The sequence below is a fragment of the Syzygium oleosum genome, unplaced genomic scaffold (assembly GCF_021117445.2).
Source record: "Syzygium oleosum isolate NSW1041296 unplaced genomic scaffold, Sole_v2.1 Sole_v2.19, whole genome shotgun sequence".
NCBI lineage: Eukaryota > Viridiplantae > Streptophyta > Magnoliopsida > Myrtales > Myrtaceae > Syzygium > Syzygium oleosum.
Genome location: NW_026607503.1, coordinates 435,449 through 454,808, shown reverse-complemented (window position 1 = coordinate 454,808; position 19,360 = coordinate 435,449). Strand labels below are relative to the sequence as shown.

General features: G+C 42.3%; 2 protein-coding genes across 3 annotated transcripts; both read right to left on the bottom strand.

Moving 5' to 3' along the window:
• Positions 1-995: 995 nt before the first annotated feature.
• On the bottom strand, positions 996-4,632 carry LOC115670245 (uncharacterized). Its single transcript, XM_056320113.1, has 6 exons — positions 4,490-4,632; positions 4,050-4,263; positions 2,317-3,354; positions 2,171-2,236; positions 1,891-2,089; positions 996-1,442 (listed from the first exon to the last, which is right to left on the bottom strand). Exons 2-6 carry the CDS (start codon positions 4,050-4,052, stop codon positions 1,378-1,380), a joined length of 1,371 nt encoding a protein of 456 aa, XP_056176088.1. The 5' UTR covers positions 4,053-4,263; positions 4,490-4,632; the 3' UTR covers positions 996-1,377.
• A 1,680-nt stretch (positions 4,633-6,312) lies between these two features.
• On the bottom strand, positions 6,313-10,574 carry LOC115670246 (protein ALP1-like). Of its 2 annotated transcripts, none has more exons than XM_030591472.2 (3): positions 10,247-10,574; positions 9,995-10,142; positions 6,313-7,505 (listed from the first exon to the last, which is right to left on the bottom strand). In XM_030591472.2, exons 2-3 carry the CDS (start codon positions 10,137-10,139, stop codon positions 6,457-6,459), a joined length of 1,194 nt encoding a protein of 397 aa, XP_030447332.1. In that variant the 5' UTR covers positions 10,140-10,142; positions 10,247-10,574; the 3' UTR covers positions 6,313-6,456. The 2 variants fall into 2 exon arrangements, with proteins under 2 accessions (XP_030447332.1, XP_056176171.1); XM_056320196.1 differs by having other exon boundaries at positions 10,287-10,573.
• Positions 10,575-19,360: the final 8,786 nt, after the last annotated feature.

Genomic DNA, 19,360 nt, shown 5'->3' with positions numbered 1-19,360 from the left:
GAATGAAATATGAGATTGATGCTCATACAAAATGTGATTGAGTTTCTCAGGGTTTTCTCATGACCCTCCCGTGTTGAACAAACCATCGACAGATGGTATCTGATGTCGCCTATTGTCGCTTCGGAGGGCACTGAAGTATCTAACAACGAGCCGATGGCTTGTGATTGCCCTAGAATAAAGGAGAGTGAGCTTGCTGGTGAAGATTGTCTCTCGATCATGAGCTTGCTTCTCGATCTGGAGATGATCCATGGTGATGTGTACAGAGCACGTTGTATGTACAGAGAAATGTGAAGAAGAAAGGGGAGGAGGGAAAAAAAACACACAGCACACAAAATCGATAAACCAACCCAACCTGAACTGTCATTTCGGTTCGGTTTCTTCCCGGTTCAGGTCTCGGGTCGGGTCACCAAAACATATATCTCGTCCGTATTTGGTCGTTTTGGGAATCGGTGAAAGCCTAAACCAAACTGCCCATTGATTCGACAAGTCCACAAGAGGGGTTCAAGCAAAGAACAAAGTGCGATAAAATTGCTGTTAGCAAATCATAGATCTAATGAGAACCTCTCTAGCCGCTTTCAGCTTAAGCCCGTACCGTGCCAAGCACCGACCCTTACAGCTCGACAATGAAGGATGGTGCACTTTTTCAGAAATCAACGATACCACCAAATATATTCCACGATATCTGTAGAACACGTTCGTAGATTTTCCTGCCTTTCCCTTTAGTCAGGATTTTGACAAGACCATTCTAGCTCCCGAGATTCTTGTACCGCAAAAAAATGCAGCAGCATGTAATAAGATTGACAGAAACAAGTAAAGCAAATTCTGCGATCAACCATTATTCACAGTACCATCTTGACAGATGCCTTGTGGACCTTTCAAATGTTGGACGATCAAAATTATTTAATGGATCGCTGGTAGCGCGACAAGCCCCAGCCGACAACTCTCATTCAAATAGGGCAGACCCATCAAGAAGGGAATGTAGCACTGCTTGCCAGTTGCCACACAAGCTGATGTCTCCATTAATTTGCAGAAATGAAAGGTTACACCATAAAGACTCGTCCAGAGGTTTTCGTTATCAGGGCAATTTACAAACCTTCACTTGCAAGTAGCTTCAACCGAGAACCACTAGGAGGGCTATCATGTGATTCATCCAAAACATACACGCACTGCCTCTTTTTCAATTGTAGCTACTTGTCCACAGAAGAAGCTAATGTTTATACAATCTACAAATTGAAAAGAAAAGGGGAAACTGATGGAGGAAAATAACCAAAAAGGCACAGAACTACTGAAGATTGACATGCTTTATGCACAATAGCCGCATTCAGATTGCACTACATTACAAGTTGACTTCCTCGAGACTCACAGTGGAGACTCCTTTCACAGTTTTGACTCCTCCTTCCCATAAATTCGTTGAAGCTCACGAGTTGCTGCTTGGTAAGATTCTGGAAAACAGGAAAATGAACTTGTCGGACTCGCAAAGAAGGTACAATTCGCTGAAACAACAAAAATTCTTAAACTTTGACAAGAAAACTTGCGGTGTCTTAATGAGAAGTTTCCATGGTAACTTTATGCGAAAACTCCCCAATTTTCCAAAAAGTTAAGGAAAAGCAAACTTGCAGTTAGTGAATAGAGTGCCTCCATCCTGAGATTGTCAGGAAAGATCAGGAGAATTTTATACAGGCGAGGAGGGATACTCATGCGTATCCTGGTAAAAGGTTAAACGTTAATCTATAAAATTCATCGGTTTACCCACAGTAGCTAATCCTCACATTTAATCTGCAGGGTTAAAGGACCTTCTGCAGTAATTACAAAAGATCAAAGGATTTCTTGAAGGTGGAGGGAGGGAGGGACATAAACTGGATATAATTCTGAGAAAGATATCTATTTTACCTTTCCAAATGCGAAAAGATTTCTGATTAATTGGTGCACCAAACACAGTCTGAATTGTATCAAACAGGATGCTCTCAGGAGTGCTCCGTAGTTCTTGAACTATTTGATAGATGGTCTTCCCATTCTCAAAATATATATGATTGTTCGGATGCTTTGTCTTGCAACTGGCATGTCGCTCGAATTCATAAGCATTAAGCACCTTACAGCAAAAATTGACAAAGTATAAGCTCTCTATAGAGTATGACTCTATCATCTCCTTATGCAGTAGTAAATGTCTTACCTTTGAATAATTGCATGATTGACAGCCACAAAGATAGCCAGAACCCTTTATGATTCCCCGAAGCTCCTTATGGAGTATTATGACTATAAGTCACTCAGCAGCAATGAACGGAAATGAATGAATGGAAACAATCTAAGGCAGGTTACCTCACGTGACACAGAAACGTACTTTACTGGAACAGCGTCAAGCATGCCAGTAGATATCAGGCTTCTGACATTTGAAGGGAAGCTATTAGGGGCTTCTTTTCTAGATGGTTTTGACTCTGGCTTATTCTTGGAAACAAAATCACTTCTAGACTTGACCACCCTTGTGACATTGACATTTGAAGCAGCCACCTGCTTCCTACCATCTGCTTTTGATATTTGAAGTGAAGACCGACTGTCAGACTCATCTAAGTCACCAACTGATCTTCCTACAGGGACGATGTCCCGTTCATAGTTAAAACAATCAAAGGAGATAATGTTGCCTTCCTCCTTATATACATCAGCTACAGAGATAACAGTAGGATCTTCCTTATTATATGTAGAGTCCCTTGATCTGATTTGAGCACCTTCCTCTGTGAGCCTCATTAAATTGACATTCTCGATGTCCTTACCGTAGGCCTGTCCCATTGGTATAATGGCCATCTCATTTTGCCTGTCATAAGCCAGAGCACTATGCATATCAATATGATTTTCCCTGTCAAAGCTATTCATCTTCAGGCCGTAGATTCCAGTTTCAGAATCCTTAACCTGATTGACCTTAACTTTTCTAATTCCATTGTAGCTGAGACACAACTCTGGGTCCTCCGTGGATTGAGATATGGACAAACCTACAGATATGTCATTCTCGAACTGCTCCTCTGAATCCTTTTCACTCAAATTTGCCCCACCTGCTTCTACAAGAGAAATACTCCTTTCAGCAAAGTCGACAGGCCTTATAGTTTCGGATCCAAAAAACCTGTCAACAAATTGGTTGGATGTCGGCTGAAAGATGGCTACACTCTCCCATTCAGGAATGTTGGAATGTGAAATTCTGGAAATTGACTGGGCACTTGGAGATTGTAATGCAGGTTTCTTGCTAGAGAAAAACTCCGCCTCACCAGAATCTGCTAACCATCGATGAGTCCGTTTTATTACAATTCTGGAGGGGTTATCAAAAGTCGGATCTATTTCAGCACCTTTGGCCATCCAAAAACTCTTATCCTGAAATGACCAGCCAAACAACACAATCATCAATGATGGTTCGATGTTAAAGTTTTAATACGCCTTCACATTCCCTTGCAAGTATGGGTGGTGAGAGACAAGAGAAAGGATGGCAATCTTCAGTTGACTGGTGCACACATAGGCACATGGCACGAATCCAAAAGCTAAAGATGGCACAATTTCTAATAGGTCATACCAACTGACGCCTATAGGCTCTAACAGGAAATACAATCATGTGCTAGCTCCCTCTTTAATATAAATGACACTGAAAAGAAAGTATATAAACACTAGGACAGCCCATCCCTCCCCAATCAACACTCCCCCACACACACAAAAAGAAAAAAAAAAGGGAAAAAAGGGCTTTTCACGTAGAAACTCTCATGCATTGGTTATCACTTATCATGTCCACAATCCACTCACCATGGCTTGAAAAAACTCAAAAGATTGCTTATGCTTTGCTTCTTTCTAATATCCAACATCTTAATTGTTACCAGTATTTCCAAGAGTACGAAGCTCCCGTGTTTCTAGTTAAATGGCCATAGTTCAATTCTGTACACAATCCTTGAGAGCTTCCTTGATCTTAAAGAAACATTAGCACCTAACTATTTTATTACCGGTTAATATTCAACGCTAAACAGCATACAACCCATCCCCACAAGAGCCCCAGAAAGAAATGAGAACCCGGCAAACATTACCATTTTGCTTCTCCAAGTCTATCGACGAAACAGCATCATGCGATACCACTCCAGCTTTCGTACCCGCTGCTGCGAAACCTTCCTTCCTTCCTTCTATCCACGAGTATGTGTGCGAACCAGCGACAACCCCATACACATCAAAACCTCTGCAACGGACCAAAAGGAAGCTCTTTCAGCGCACAATAAACACAACCAACAACCTACACGCATTGACCTGCAAACTAGCAATGAACCCACTTCTGAACAAGCGCGAAACAGCGAAAAAATCCGACGCAGCCACCTCATTCGCGGCCAATAACACCTCGAGAAGACGCAATGCATTCTCAAAGTCATTCCTCGAGGCTTTCTAAGAACGGGAAGCCAAGCCGACAATGCCCTAAGCCTACAGACACGTGGGAACCGCAGGAAAACGAAAATCGACGAGAGCCGTCGTGGCTTACGGTGATCGCCGGGCGAAATGGAACGACCGGAGACGCGATCGCCGGTCACGGAATCGAGTCGCTCGTCGCCGGTGACGGGATGGCCAGCGCGTGTTCGGAGGACAAAAAAAATGGCGCTGCGTCGGAGAGAGAGAGAGAGAGAGAGGCAGTTGCTGGTGGAGTGCATGAGTCACACAGGATTATAGCTCGCGCGGTGGAGCATCGTAAGAAGGGTGCGCCCGCATGGCCACGGTGGCAGGCGACGCGCATCTCTGCTGTACACGTGTCGTGTCTAGCTCCGGAAATGAAATCAAGCCGTCCGCTTCAAATACCATGTATTTATGTAGTTTCCATTTTTGGTTTTACATTGTGCTTTTTCTCACACCTTTCCCTTCCTTCCAACTCTTTATAAAAGTTCCATAAATTATTTAAAAATTATTTTACTTTTACCAAATTACTGAACAAATTCCCATGGCTTAAAAACCTTAACATGGATGCTGATGTATTTTGGAAGAGTCGAGAGATTTAACACCGAATAAAAATTAAATTTCATCATTGCATGGTATTGCCTTGACATCCTCTATTAATGCCTTGAGGCACAAATGACAATAAGATACCTACATCAAGATCAAGTCCGTTTGGTATCATTTATAACATGTGTTGTGCCGTGTTATAATTGTTATGGCCATATTCATTTCGCAACGTGAGTTGCATCCCTAATAAATAGTATCATAATCAAGTCAGGTACTACATTGTGTGGATACTGAATCTGCAAGATCTTATAGTGATGATGCGACGTGCCTTGTGCTTCCTTCGACCTTCCCCGGGGATCGGCATATAGTGTTGCCAGGTTTCGTAATGCCTCGAGTTCCGCCTTTGATCGAGATTAACTCTCTGGCAAGCTTTCAAGACAGGCTTCAAATGGGTAGTCGCTTTTGAATGTATGTGCAAGCAGTCATTCGTCGGCTTAAAATGGGAGTTTTAGGTTTGGATAGTAGTGTGACAACCAGTGATGAGGTTATTCAGATGTGATGTACTTGTTTCTGATGCTTGTGTATGTGATTCCAGTGAATGGGATACTCATTAATTTTCTTCGCCGACGAACCGAGGCCCGAGTCTTTGGACGGCTTGGTCATGCCTGTCGGGACTCGGGACGTTAGCAGCAGAAATAGCAGGCTAAGATGCTCGTTCTTAAAAGAGTTCGAGAGGAAAGAAAGAAGAGAACTGAAACATGTCCATTTGATGATGCGAGTATATTCAGAAACTTGTATGAAGTTTAACCTTTTTGTAATATAAGGGTGGTTGGTCTGAAAATGAAGGTGCAAGACAATTTCTTTGGAAGTTTTGCTTATTCAAACGCGTTGCAAGTGGTCGAAAGTTATTTCCGTGCATTGCAGGTCATCTTGATATGGTCAAACGTCATGCTATAGAAATTCACCGAGGCAAATTCCAAATACCATCGTTTTCTTCACATTCACATGTACTATCGAAGTATGTGTAGCCGTCTTACTTCGTGAACAGTATATAATTGCCATCCTAATCGAGAGAGCGAACAGCATTGAAGAAAGAATTGTCAGCAAGAGCTAGCTCTCAGGATGACATTGGTTGCCGGAGTAACAACCGGCGCTCTCAAAGCACATTTGGGAAGCTGGAAATGAATATGCATGCAGCAACATTCTTCCCTTTGTTTTGCTTTGAAGGACACCTTTTTGGCCCTGGATGCTCCCTTTGTGCTCAGTGAGCTAGTCGCCTCTCTTGCACAATGTACGGTAGTTCGACTGGGTTACTTCAGTACGAGTTATAGGACCGACAAAAACAAAATCATTCCCAGAGACGAAGCAGCAGACAATCAAGCACAAATCTGATTTTAGCTCTATAATCTCAGTTTACAAGTCATCCTGCCTCTATCCTTGAACTTATAATATCAAAACCTGTAACCAGCAATTTGGAACTAGGGGGACTCGGCCTCATGGATTGAGCGAAGAGATTTATGGTGGAGGGCTTCCAGAAAGGTGAAGACACAGTCTATCTCTCAGAGACGCACCTTTCATGTCGCCTACTCCACATGCTTGCTGGGGCCATCGCGACTCACGATGGGGAGATACTGTCGTCTTGTCCTGGACTTCATCTTCCATGTCAATGACGATATTGTGAAGAAGGCAACAAACCAGAATAATCCTCGGCAACCTGTGTCTATCGGGTCTCCACATGACTCCACGGATGATCCTCCACGAGTCCTTCAACCTTGTGAGTGCCCTCTCTGCCACCCCTGCAGCTGCCATGAGCCGCCTGTTGAACTCGGATCTTGGTTCGGAAAATTCTTTCCCTTCATATGGTGTGATGAGATAAGGAAGTAACTGATAGCCTGAATCCCCAACCACATATTCCCTCACCATTGATCCATCCAAAAGCTCTAATGTGTTCCCATTCAATCTCTCTCCCTGGTTGCACAGTTGATAGAAGCCTGAATTCTGAAAGACCGACCATCTGTTCATTTTACCCCCTGGCCATCCAGTGACTATGTCTTGAAATCTCATATCCGGGTCCACTATTGCTTGCAAGACCATACTGTAACGCTTCTCGTGGTCGAGCCACAAGGTACTATTGGGGTCCGATGTGGACAAGTTCATCAAGATGCGAGTAAAAGCAATGGCACCGCAGCAATTAGGCAAGCCACACATCTTCTCGAACTTGGATTTCATGTTTGCCATTTCAATTGTAGTGGAGGGCCAGCGTAGGTGATGACTTGCCCTCTCTTCCATGGCTTCAATAAAACGCCAAGTAGCTTGGGACACAGTTGAGTGGTTCAGGCCAAATGAATCTCCTACAGTTATGAGCGAGTCTCCAGAGCCCAGCCTTCTCAAAGCTACAGCTACTTGGTCATGTAAAGATAAAGGGCTGCCATTTTTGAACACCAAGTTCGCTGGCTTGACCATAATATCCTCCTTTACAAGTGAACATATGTAATCGAAGGTTCTCTTGGAAATTCCGAAAACGGATTGGAACTCGTTCAGTCCATTCTTTGAAGGAAGATGACCTGCGAAGAATTGGGTGAAAAAAGATGGAAGTTGAAACTGTCAAAGCACATTCAAGCTTTTATTCTGCTAATAGCAGTAGTATAACTTCTGCAGCAGCAAAATACAAGGATAAAGGGATTAAAGATCGTGAAGCGAGAGGAAAATTTTTTTTACATATACAATGGAAAAAGATTATCTCGAAAAAAGGAAATAGGAGGTCCTTATTTCCTGCCAGGAAGATGAGACCAAATCAAGACATACGTCCACCAAATTCAGAGATCAAGCAGAATACTTTTGTTTGGTACAAAACATGCCAACAGAAACTACAAAATACTTTCATTGACTATCAATCTCATGGAACTCCAGAGGGTGGTTTTGACGCATCTGTATCACCCCAGAAGCTCTAATTGATTTGATCTGAGAAAATAACAGTATCAACATTTCTGATGAACCTTATTTGCCGACATTAGTTTATGAATTACCACCTCAACCTGATGATGCCACTCTGTATACTTTACACATCAGACAGGGTCACATATGTCATTACAACGATGACAACCCTTGTTTTATCATCCCCCGACTTACTTACTTTATGGGATAGAGCAGGTGCTATTCCTATAGAGATTTTGATGAACTCTTAATTGTTGGAACTTTGATTTTCTGTCCATGCTACTATTTAGACTTCCAGAGCTACATGTCGACATGTTTGACTGAAAGAATCATCGTGTCTTTCTGAATGGTTTACCCCAATATAAGACATGAGCTGCTGCCAACATCTTTTAAGAACAACTGGCATCATTTCTTTTTTCATGATCGGAGTTCATATATAACCTTAGTTATCTTTAACCTTTCCCCAATCAATTTCCAAAGAATATAAAATGTTTGCTAACCTTCAAGCTTCTTATTTCTTCTTTTTCTGCCAAGAAAGCTTTAAGCATATTATACAACAGAAAGTAGCACAACTGTAAGCCTAACTGTAGTAGGAATAAGGTGATTCAAATAAGTAAAGAATGACATCCTGCTGAATTACTCCCTAATCAATAATGACTTTACAAATGAACAGGGAGCAATCTCAGGAAATATCAAGTGTATAGACCAAGACTTGAGCTAAGAAATAGTACACAGCATATTAAATTGACGAGCTAATAATTGACTACTGAACCAAGCACAATGGAGCGATGCAGAATCATGATTTGGGAAAAGATACAGTAGCATCTTGATTACCCAAAAGTTCCAAAATATCTACATCATATGCAAGGATGGCTACATATGCAACACCATTCTCAATATATAGATATCAGAAAGTGGAGCTGAAGCTAAGCATCCAAAACTCAAATCCACTAATCATTCTGACAACTTTAGGCAACTATACAATCTCCAGGATATTTTGATGCATACTTAAACAAAACTTGGAGAGTTTGGTCAGCTCTTTTTCCAGATCAATGGCAAAACTAGCTTACGCAAGTCTCGGTTATCAAAGACAAACAGATGGATGATATTTCTGCTTGAACGGCCAGTGGCCACTTATATTCAATTTTGAGAACTAAGATGGGATGCAAAAAAGACAGTTTTTATAGCAATAATCACGATGATGAAGGGCCCTGCAGTCTAATTCAATTCATATATTTGTGCATCAAACATAGGGATCTAAAAGCAGATATCCTACAAAGAGTAAGAAGCAGCATGTCTCAGAGAGTGCAACATTCATCAATTGGCGAGAACTATAGGAAAGTCTGTGCACCGTTTCTTTTTGTTTTTTGATCGAAGGCTTTTTATTCATTTGACAGCGAACAAGAGTTCAGAAAATTATTGACCAAAACAGAAAATTTTCCTACTAGATTATTCTCTATCGGAGGTATCATTAAAGACCCTCGTAGAGCACATGATCAACTCTGTGAAGTGGACAGAGTTACTTTATTGATAACAGGAAAAGAAAAAGGAGTTCTAAGCAAGAGGTATGAAATAACAGCTGAGATTTTCTTCTTGAGCGACTATTTGACTTGCGGTTGACACGCGAACACAACAAAATCCAATGATTTTATCAAAAAAATGCAGAATTTCTGTTTGCATCGTACCCTTATTCATTTAACTTACGCTCCTCCAGAGTTCACCTGATTATGATACCAAGACAGTAATAGGACATCACTGTGCTTAAATGAACCGCTGGATTTACGAACTCAGAGCTCTCACATTTCTACAAACCGGACTGCCGAAGAAAAAGGGTTTTTTTTATTTTTCTTTCATTTTTCAAGACCAAGAAATGTAGCATTGACCGAGTTGAATACAATGACTGTCAATTCGTTAATTAGATTTCCACATAAGGAGCGTGTCAATCCCATTGCAAAATCTCAGCGAGAGCAGAACGAAGATATCGTCATCTACAGCGAACGTAACAAAGAAAACTAAACCCGCAGAAGGTATCATCCTAGCAACAGTAATGAAAAAAATCAGAAAAAAGAAACACCCAAGAAATACATGCGGTAGAGCAATAACAGTAAATAGAGAATACCATTGCTTCTTTTGCAAAACTCATCAAACCAATCTCCAGACTCCTCTCTCTGAGAAGACCCAGAAGCAGAAGCATCCGCTTCACTCTTCTTCTTCTTCATATTCTCTCTCTTTCTCTTTTTCCTCAGGCTTCTCCCAGGACCCATGATCTGACAAACACCCAATTCAGCCCAAAACTCAAAATTTAATGACTTCGTGATAAATCATAATCATTGACGAAACAAGAGAGCCTATGCCAAAGTACGACAAATACCCATCATTCACGAAACCAGGTGGGACTCGGAATCCATTACCTTCAATGCACAAACTTCATGAGACGACGAGGGCACTAACAGCGAGGCACATCATGCAGGACAGAGCTCTTCATGGTAATCAATGGGGGCGCGAGTGCTTCGTGCTGTGTGTTCGAAGCATGCAAGAATAGAGGGAGGGAGGCAACACAAAGGAAAAAAACAACAAAAAAACAGAAACGAAGAGAGCGAAAAGGAAACAAAGAATCAGATGGAGAGAGAGAGAGAGAGAAAGAGAGAGAGAGAGCTTTCTTATATATCGGGGCAACTGCGAGCAATCTAAGCAGAAGACACACACACACAAGTTGGTTCGCATTTGTTTAAGACAATGTGGAAAGACTTCTTTCTTGAGAAAAAAATTTAAAAAAAAACTAGTCTTTAACGGTGACTTTAAAAAAAAGAATCGCTTTGCGTTACCATAAGCTTTTTCTCTACCGCGGATGTAAGGGGGGGAAAAAAGAAAGTGAAAATACTCGAGCGGACAAATCCGAGAAAAGCGAATTCTAAGCTTCCTTGAGTAGTTTTTTATTCTTTTTATTTTTTTTTAGCTTCCTTGAGTTAATTAATGGAAAAAATATCAAAAGCATAACCCTTTTTTTTTTTTTGGTCAGAATCAAAAGCGTACTTGATTGACTACTTACGTATCTTTAATTTGTTTTTTTTTTGGCAAATGATCGTTTGTTAAGGAGTGCCTCTAGGGCATTGGTTAAGCTTAGCTAACGAGGAATTATCAAAATTTTGAAATGTTAATTGTGTATATTACGAGAGCAGTTGGTGCATTGGAAGTTGCAACATTTTCTTCGTTTGGTTGTTTATCAAGTGCTCCTATGCACTCCCTGACAAATTCTTTTTTGCGAATACCGTTCATATACGGTATGCCTCTTAAAACAAGAAAACCTGACTGAAAAGACCGAATTGCCCCTCTTTAGGGTTTGGGCGATTAGGTTTCCGGTTGATTTTTAGTGTTTTGAATTGGCGTGGGCGTTAAAGATACGAGAATTGACAATTTCGAAAAGAAAAATGGTGCTTTCGTAAACGGGGACACAAGAATAATTTATGTGAAAGTGCAAATTGCTCTTCAAAGGTAAAACTCTGGTGTGAAATTAGTGTTTTCAACAGTAGGGATATGCAATCGATCATTGGGTGAAAAATAAGGTATGTTTTCAGATTAAATGGTTAAGATGGGCGAATTTCCTGAATAAAATGTGATGAAGAAATTGGGATTTACCTTTGAGTAGATGATGAGATCCCGAGGGTCTTCGATACCAGAAGAGCAAAAGAAGCTATACCCAGAAAGTAATGCAATGTTAATAAGAACACCTCGTGTCTCGATTCTTAATATCTGATGACTTTGTGTTTGGGAAATAGGCTACTTATATTTGAGATTGCGTGTGCGACTTGAAAATGTCTTTCAAGGCATTAATTATAACCCCGGATTGTTGTTTGTCATTAACGGACATGTCAACTCCAAAGTTCCTTTTTAAGCTGGATTACGTAGTATATTTGATTAGATCCTTTTGATTTTTCGGATTTCTTGACTACATCTGTACCGTAATCGAAAACTATCGCCTTTTCTTATTTTCATAAACGGGAAAAACCGAATCGCACGAGACATTCGGTTCGATTGTTCTTTCCAGACGTGTTTTCGGGATAATTCCGTCAAGGCAGCGGCTTTCAGACGACGATTCATGTTGAATCTTTGAAATAACGGGCATCGGGGCTTGCTTACTGCAATGCACATTCTAATATTCATGAATCTGGTCGTAACCTTTCACTCCAGGCCAATAAAAGTTGTCAAAGTGGTCAACAAAAGCAGCATTTGGTAACGAAGACCGGTTTTTAGTTCTTTCTGTTGAACCGAGCACTCGTGTAAATGACCAGGAAACGAGCCCGTACACTCTCAAGCCTTCTCTTTCATGCAAACTCCAGCTTTAGGTCCAATATGGGAACGGATTTGGGCTTGGGCAGACCCGTCAAGGCCATTACTAGGTCCCGATATGCCATTGGATCTCGAAGCACGATAGGTAAACAGAGCGAAACGCGTCATGGATCGATGATGGACTCGGCTCATGTGGATCGGTTCGGGACGAGCAAGGATTTTACCGAATGTTCGGAGACGAAGTTGACGTATCGGAAGGTTGAATCGAAGTCGTTGTTCGCCGGTCGCCTCGATGATGGGCTCGTGCCGTCTTTAGGCAAAATGGAAAGAAGTCGTCCTCCCTCCCTCTCTCTCTCTCCTTTTTCCTTTTCGGGCTGCATGGTTAGGTGCCGTGCTCGCCAACTCGTGCGGATCTCGACGGATTCGTTTCGCGCTCGGGATAAGAGATCACCACAAGGACAAGAAAATTTCGTGCCTTGTCGCACAGCCGGACTCAAGATGGCTAGTCGGGGAATACCCGTCTTCAATTACTATCCGAAACAACATCCGACGAGGCATTCGTTGCTGGGAAGTCGCCGCTTGAATCGTGGAAGGCTCAGTTGCACGGGCGAGTCTGGCTTGATCATATCGTTACGGCTTCATCGACTCGTATGCATTGTACACTTTCCGGATCGAGCTCGTGACGAAGACAAACGCAAAACGCGCGATTTGGCGACGGAAGAAAATAAAAAGAAAATGAAAGTACCATCATGAAGTTCGTTGACTGGGCTGGGCTTGTGTCAAGAATGAGCTGCTGAGCTTCAACGTAAGAATCTCGACCCCGCCGCCCGTCGTTTGGCCTTCCGGACGAGCGGGCTTGGGCAAGAGCCGAAGGGTGGTCTGCCCGGTTTAAAATCAGCTCTATTAAGAACTGCTTCGGGCGCCGGTTCGAAAGGTAGAAGTTTACATTTTACTGCAACGCGACATTTTAAGAATGGAAGATGCGAATTACAAGAAAGATCATATTTCCGGATTATAATATTTGGTAAAAAAATATATTTATGTGTGGAGACTCATTAAATAACAATTAATTATTATTTTTCCAATTTGTGTGTGCGTGTGTGTGTGTGTTTTTTTTTGGGTTAACTTTGAGAGTTTTGAAGTAGCTTAATTATCAAACGATCAATGAAGTTGGTCCATGGGCCGAGTAATCACAGCTAGTGCATTATAGTACCGAGTGGGACTATTATAATATGGGGATATAAGCAAACGCTAAGCATCTCTCCTTTTCGTAGCCCGGGGACATCGGCACGATGACCCGACTACCCGAAGGCTCGTGAAATGTCCCGTGAATCCGACGAACCAGTTACGCTCGGCGATTTTGGTCCGCGCTTATAGGCTTCGGCCCGAAGTAATTCACAACGCAATTGGCGGAATTTCGACCAATCGATCTCTCGGCTCCGTGATCTGGAAGTCTCTCGATGCCCTCGGCCAATCGCGCGATTGGTATGTAGGGCCTAGGAAGAGGTTGATGTATGAATATCAAACACTCCCAAGTACGGATAAAATATTTGAATGCCAAATTATTGTCCAGACGGGGAGTTAAAAGGTGGGGGGGGGGGGGGGGACCTCGACACTTTCTCCTCCATCTCGGAGGACCTCAAAATTTATACTCCATTCAGATATATAAAAGATACACTACCAAGCCTCTCGCAATTTGGAACATTTTTTTTTCGCCTAAACTTGAGTTTAGTGGACTGGATTAATCACAAAACCAATGATTACATTATTCCCATGATGTAGGCCCGTCTGTAATTACTGCGCTGTGAGGATAACTGGCCCCGACAATTTGCAACGTGAAGAGGTTCTTCTTTGATCTATGGACCGGTGGTTAGGTTCGGTTCGGTTCGGTTCGGTCCTAACAAGCATAAAATGAATATCTGGTGCACGACTCCTACTTCTCTAAGTTTCTCGCAGCGCAAGCTCGAATTACAAATAGTAAATTATTGTGTAGGAACCCTAAGGTCGGCACAGTTGGTTGGGTGTCGAACGATATTCCAGCTCGAGTGATGGAGTAAGCAATGTTCGAATCCCACAAGCCGTGCACAAACTACTCCGGATCAATCAAGCCACCTGCACAGGCCAAAGATCCGGACTTAACCAATTCATGAAGCTTGCATCGTGTTCCACGAGTCTCTAAACAGCTCGATCTCTATGCCCATTTCCCTGAATTATATCTGGATAAGCCGAAGCTCAACTTCAAGTTTCGTCCCTCCCGATCGGAATGAACTTTTTTACCGGCTTATGAAATCAGTAAAGCGCTCTTCCCTTTGCGCGCACACCAATCGTCCTGATCTTCTTTCGTGGCGTACAAGAAACAAATTTGACTCAGCCAAAAGCATAATGAGAAATTAGACCGTTGATTCTGCTTTTCACCCTACTTTCTCATCCTGCTTTTTGATCCGTCTTTGCCAGGAGCACAAAAAAAGGTTCATCACTCATTGATTTCACTGTTATTGTCCTGTCCCCGGATTCTTTTAATTCGCTAGCGTGACCTTTTCAATAGATCCAGCTACCTAAAGGCTCATGAAATATCCTGTAAACCCATGAACCGGTTGATCTCAAGCTTTTAGCTTGTACAGGTCGGTCTAACCCATAGCAATTTGGATGCAATTTGTATAATTCGAACGAATGATCTCCGGTTTTTGAGCTGAAAATCTTTGAACGTCCTAACCAATTACACCAATCCCGGAGCTATAAACACAAAACGGTCTGTGGTTCTCCCTAAGAAAATACATACATAATTGTAAGGCTGATTTGCCACGATTGTTTTACCCAAATGCTAGTATGGATTTGGAAGTCGGTGTCTCAAACTAGCGCCTTCTCGAACTACGTATGGTAAACTATGTTGGGATTATTCCACATCAGTTGTAGAAGTGGCATATGATTAGTTTACTAGCGTAAGAAAAAGCCTCACGCTTTAAGCTAACTTTTTGGTGCGAGAGAGGCTCAAGATCACCCAATAAACTCCAAGGTTGGCACAGTTGACTGGGGCATCAGAGGAGTTCAAGCTCAAGAAATGCGGGTCACATGTTCGAATCCGCAAGTTGCTTTGGAGCAATGCCCCACTTGCATTGGCCAAAGACACAACGAACACGGGGCTTACACAGCGTTCCATAGGCCTCGAGGCAACTAGACTTCCGTGCCCATTTCCTTAAATTTATATAAAAACAAAGTCGTAGAGGCGGCTTTTCACTTGCTTGGCAAGATGTTGATAACAAAATCCCACGCGATCTTATAGATAAAGCCGAAGTTCAAAATCAGTGAACCAGTTTTCTCTTTTGTGCCATGCATCCTCCATCCCAAGCAAAGGGCTCTCCTAAAGGTTCGAGTTCAATTTCGTCCATCAAAATCTTACCTGATCTTTTTATCTCGGCGGCGCGAAAGAAACAAAACTTGACCTAGCCAGAAGCATAATGACAAATTAGACCGTTGATTCTGCCCTTTTCACCCTTACTTTCTCATCCTGCTTTTTTACCCTTCCTTGCTAGGATCACAAAGAGACGATCGTCGCTTATGGATTTCACCATCACCGTCCTGACCCTGAAACCCCCTGTTGAGGTTGATGTCTTGTATTCTGTTATATGGAAAAGCTAAATATTTTAGGCTATGTGGGCAATTTTGTAATTTGTGCCGTGTAGGGTTTCGCTATATATGTTTATGGCGAAACAGGTCTCTAAAAGGGAGAGAAGGAGGGAGTGAGAAAGAGCGGCTGCACACTTTTCTACGTTATTAGTGAAACAGATCTCATCTCCCCGTGGACGTAGGTAGGCGGAAGATCTCCCCTACTGAACCACGTAAATTTTTGTGTTGTGCGAATTTCCATTACTTTTCTTGCATCGTTGATAGGATCGAATTAGATATTCGACAATTGGTATCAGAGCTTGGTTCGGCAAGCTATCAAGATGGCAGGAAAGGGTTCGAGTGTCAAGTATGACATCGAGAGGTTTAATGGAAAGAACAACTTCACTCTCTGGCGACGAAGAATGATGGATCTTCTGATTCAGCAGGGCCTGTCGAAAGTGCTGCTGGGGAAAGGGAAGAAACCAGAAACGAGTGATGAAGATTGGGGGGAGATGGAGGAAAGGGCGGTAAGCGCCATTCGATTGAACCTATCTGATGAGGTTCTGCAGTATGTGGTGGATCTTAAGTCGACTCCGCAGGTGTGGTCGAAACTTGAGAGAATCTATATGACCAAGTCCCCAACGAACAAACTGTTTTTGAAAAAACAGTTATACTCTCTACAGATGGAGGAAGGCTCAGATCTGTTAGAACACATCAACACGTTCAATCATATTCTGAGTAAACTTGCAAGTCTGGAGGTTTCAATGGAAGATGAAGACAAAGCCCTATTACTGCTATCGTCGTTACCAGCATCTTATGATCATCTGGTGACGACACTCTTGTATGGAAAGGAGACGCTTGAGACAGATGAGGTCACTGCTGCCCTATTATTTAATGATACAAGAAAGAGGGTTAACAGTGCTACGGCACAGGGTGAGGGTCTCATCGGAAAAGTCAAGGAGCAGGAACGGGGAAGAACAATCCAGCGGGGATCCGGGAATAACGGTCGATCGAAATCAAGAGGGGGTAAAACAAAACTCTCTTGTTATTATTGCAAGAAGGAAGGCCATCTGAAAAGAGACTATTATAAGAGAAAGGAAGACTTGAAAAAGCGCGAGAAAACTTCTAATCAAGCAAGTGTGGCTGATAGCTCAGACGGTGATGATGGAGATATTCTCTCTATATCATCAGGTAAGAATCAGTTCGCTGATTCATGGATTTTAGACTCTGGATGCTCTTATCACATGTGCCCGAATAGGGATTGGTTTGATTCATACCGGTCATACAGTGGTGGATCTGTTCTAATGGGGAATGATGCGGTTTGCAAAACCATTGGAATAGGGACTATTAAAATCAGAATGTTTGATGGTATAGTCAGAACTTTAGTGGATGTAAGGCATGTTCCAGATCTAAAGAAAAATTTGATATCTTTGGGTGCGCTTGATGTGAATGGGTGCAAGTACGCAGCAGCAGGTGGAGTTCTCAAAGTCATCAAGGGAGCTATGGTTGTCATGAAAGGAGAGTTGACTGGAAGTTTATACAGGCTCATAGGGAGTACAGTAACAGGTGGAGCATCTGTGACTACAACTGCAGAGTCCGATACAGATGACACTCATCTGTGGCATATGCGGTTAGGGCATATGGGTGAAAGGGGTATGATGGAGCTTCATAAAAGAAAGCTGTTAAAAGGTGTCAAAAGCTGCAAATTGAACTTCTGCAAATACTGCGTTTTTGGGAAACAGAGCAGGGTTAGTTTCAGAACTGCAAAGCATACGAGCAAGGATGTACTTGATTATGTACACAGCGATGTATGGGGTCCTGCACCGATCAAATCAAAAGGTGGAGCCGAATATTTTGTGACCTTCATTGATGATTACTCAAGGAAAGTCTGGGTTTACTTCATGAAGCAGAAAAACGAAGTCTTCTCCAAATTCAAAGAGTAGAAGGCTGAAGTAGAAAGGCAGACAGGAAAGAAGCTAAAGTGCTTGAGAACAGACAATGGAGGGGAATACAGGTACACACCATTCCTGGAACTATGTAAAGCTGAAGGGATCACACGTCACTTCACAACATCAGATACACCACAACCAAACGGTGTAGCTGAAAGGATGAACATGACACTTTTGGAAAGGGCTCGGAGTATGAGGCTGAATGCAGGGCTGAGTAAAAGTTTCTGGGCAGAAGCAGTTAATATGGCATGCTATCTCATTAACAGGTCTCCATCTACAGCCATTGAATGCAGAGTTCCCGAGGAGGTATGGACAGGTAATCCGATTGACTATTCTGGTTTGAGAGTATTTGGTTGTCCAGCCTATGTTCATGTACAAAGTGGACATCGTTCCAAGTTAGACTCAAAGTCTAAGCAGTGTATCTTTCTTGGCTATGAGAAAAGTGTGAAAGGATTCAAGCTATGGGATCCTAATGCAACGAAGACCGTGGTTAGCAGAGACGTTGTCTTTAATGAATCTGACATGGTGAAGGCAAATAACAGTTCACATGCAGATGGCAGGAGTGAAGAAGGATCTACTGTGCAGGTGGAGTCAGGTGAACCAGAAATAGCGGGAGGAAGGGAATCATCCAGTAACTCACCAGAATCACAGGAGACAGTAGAAGATACCTACACCATCGCAAAAGGAAGAGGAAAACGTACTCACAAAGCACCTGTGAGATACGGGTTTGAGGATATGGTTGCTTATGCCCTCACAGTAGGTACAGGCGATCCATCTTCCTATCATGATGCGATATCTGATGCTGATAGTGATAAATGGATGTCAGCTATGATGGAAGAAATGGAATCCTTACAGAAAAACAGGACTTGGAAGATTGTGGAGAAACCTAAAGGGCGAAAGATCATTGGGAGTAAATGGATCTTTCGCAAGAAAGAGGCAGTGTCTGAGAATGAGCAGGTAAGGTACAAGGTTAGATTTGTAGCTAAAGGGTATGCACAGAAGGAAGGGGTGGATTATAATGAAATATTCTCTCCAGTAGTAAAGCACACTTCCATTTGGGTTCTACTTGCCTTGGTAGCCATGTTTGATTTTAAGCTGGAGCAACTTGATGTGAAGACGGCGTTTCTTCATGGAGACTTGGAGGAACAGATTTTCATGGAGCAACCTGACGGGTTCAAAGTGCCAGGAAAGGAAGATCACGTTTGTCTGCTTAAGAAATCACTTTATGGCCTTAAGCAATCTCCAAGACAGTGGTACAAGCGTTTTGACTCTTTTATGGTGCAAATTGGTTATTCGAGAAGTGAGTATGATTGCTGTGTTTATTTTAAAGTGTCAGATGATAATTCGATTATTCTTTTGATGCTTTATGTTGATGACATGCTCATTGCTGCTAAGGATATGCATAATATTGTCTCTTTAAAGTCCTTGTTGAATAATGAGTTTGAGATGAAGGATCTTGGTGCTGCTAAGAGGATCCTTGGTATGGAAATTCATAGAGATAGAAGTACAGGTAAACTCTGGGTATCTCAAAAGAGGTATGTTGAAAAGATGCTTGAGCGTTTCAACATGAATAAGGCTAAATCAGTGAGGACACCATTAGCTAGCCACTTCAGGTTATCTGAACAACAATGCCCCACAAAGAATGA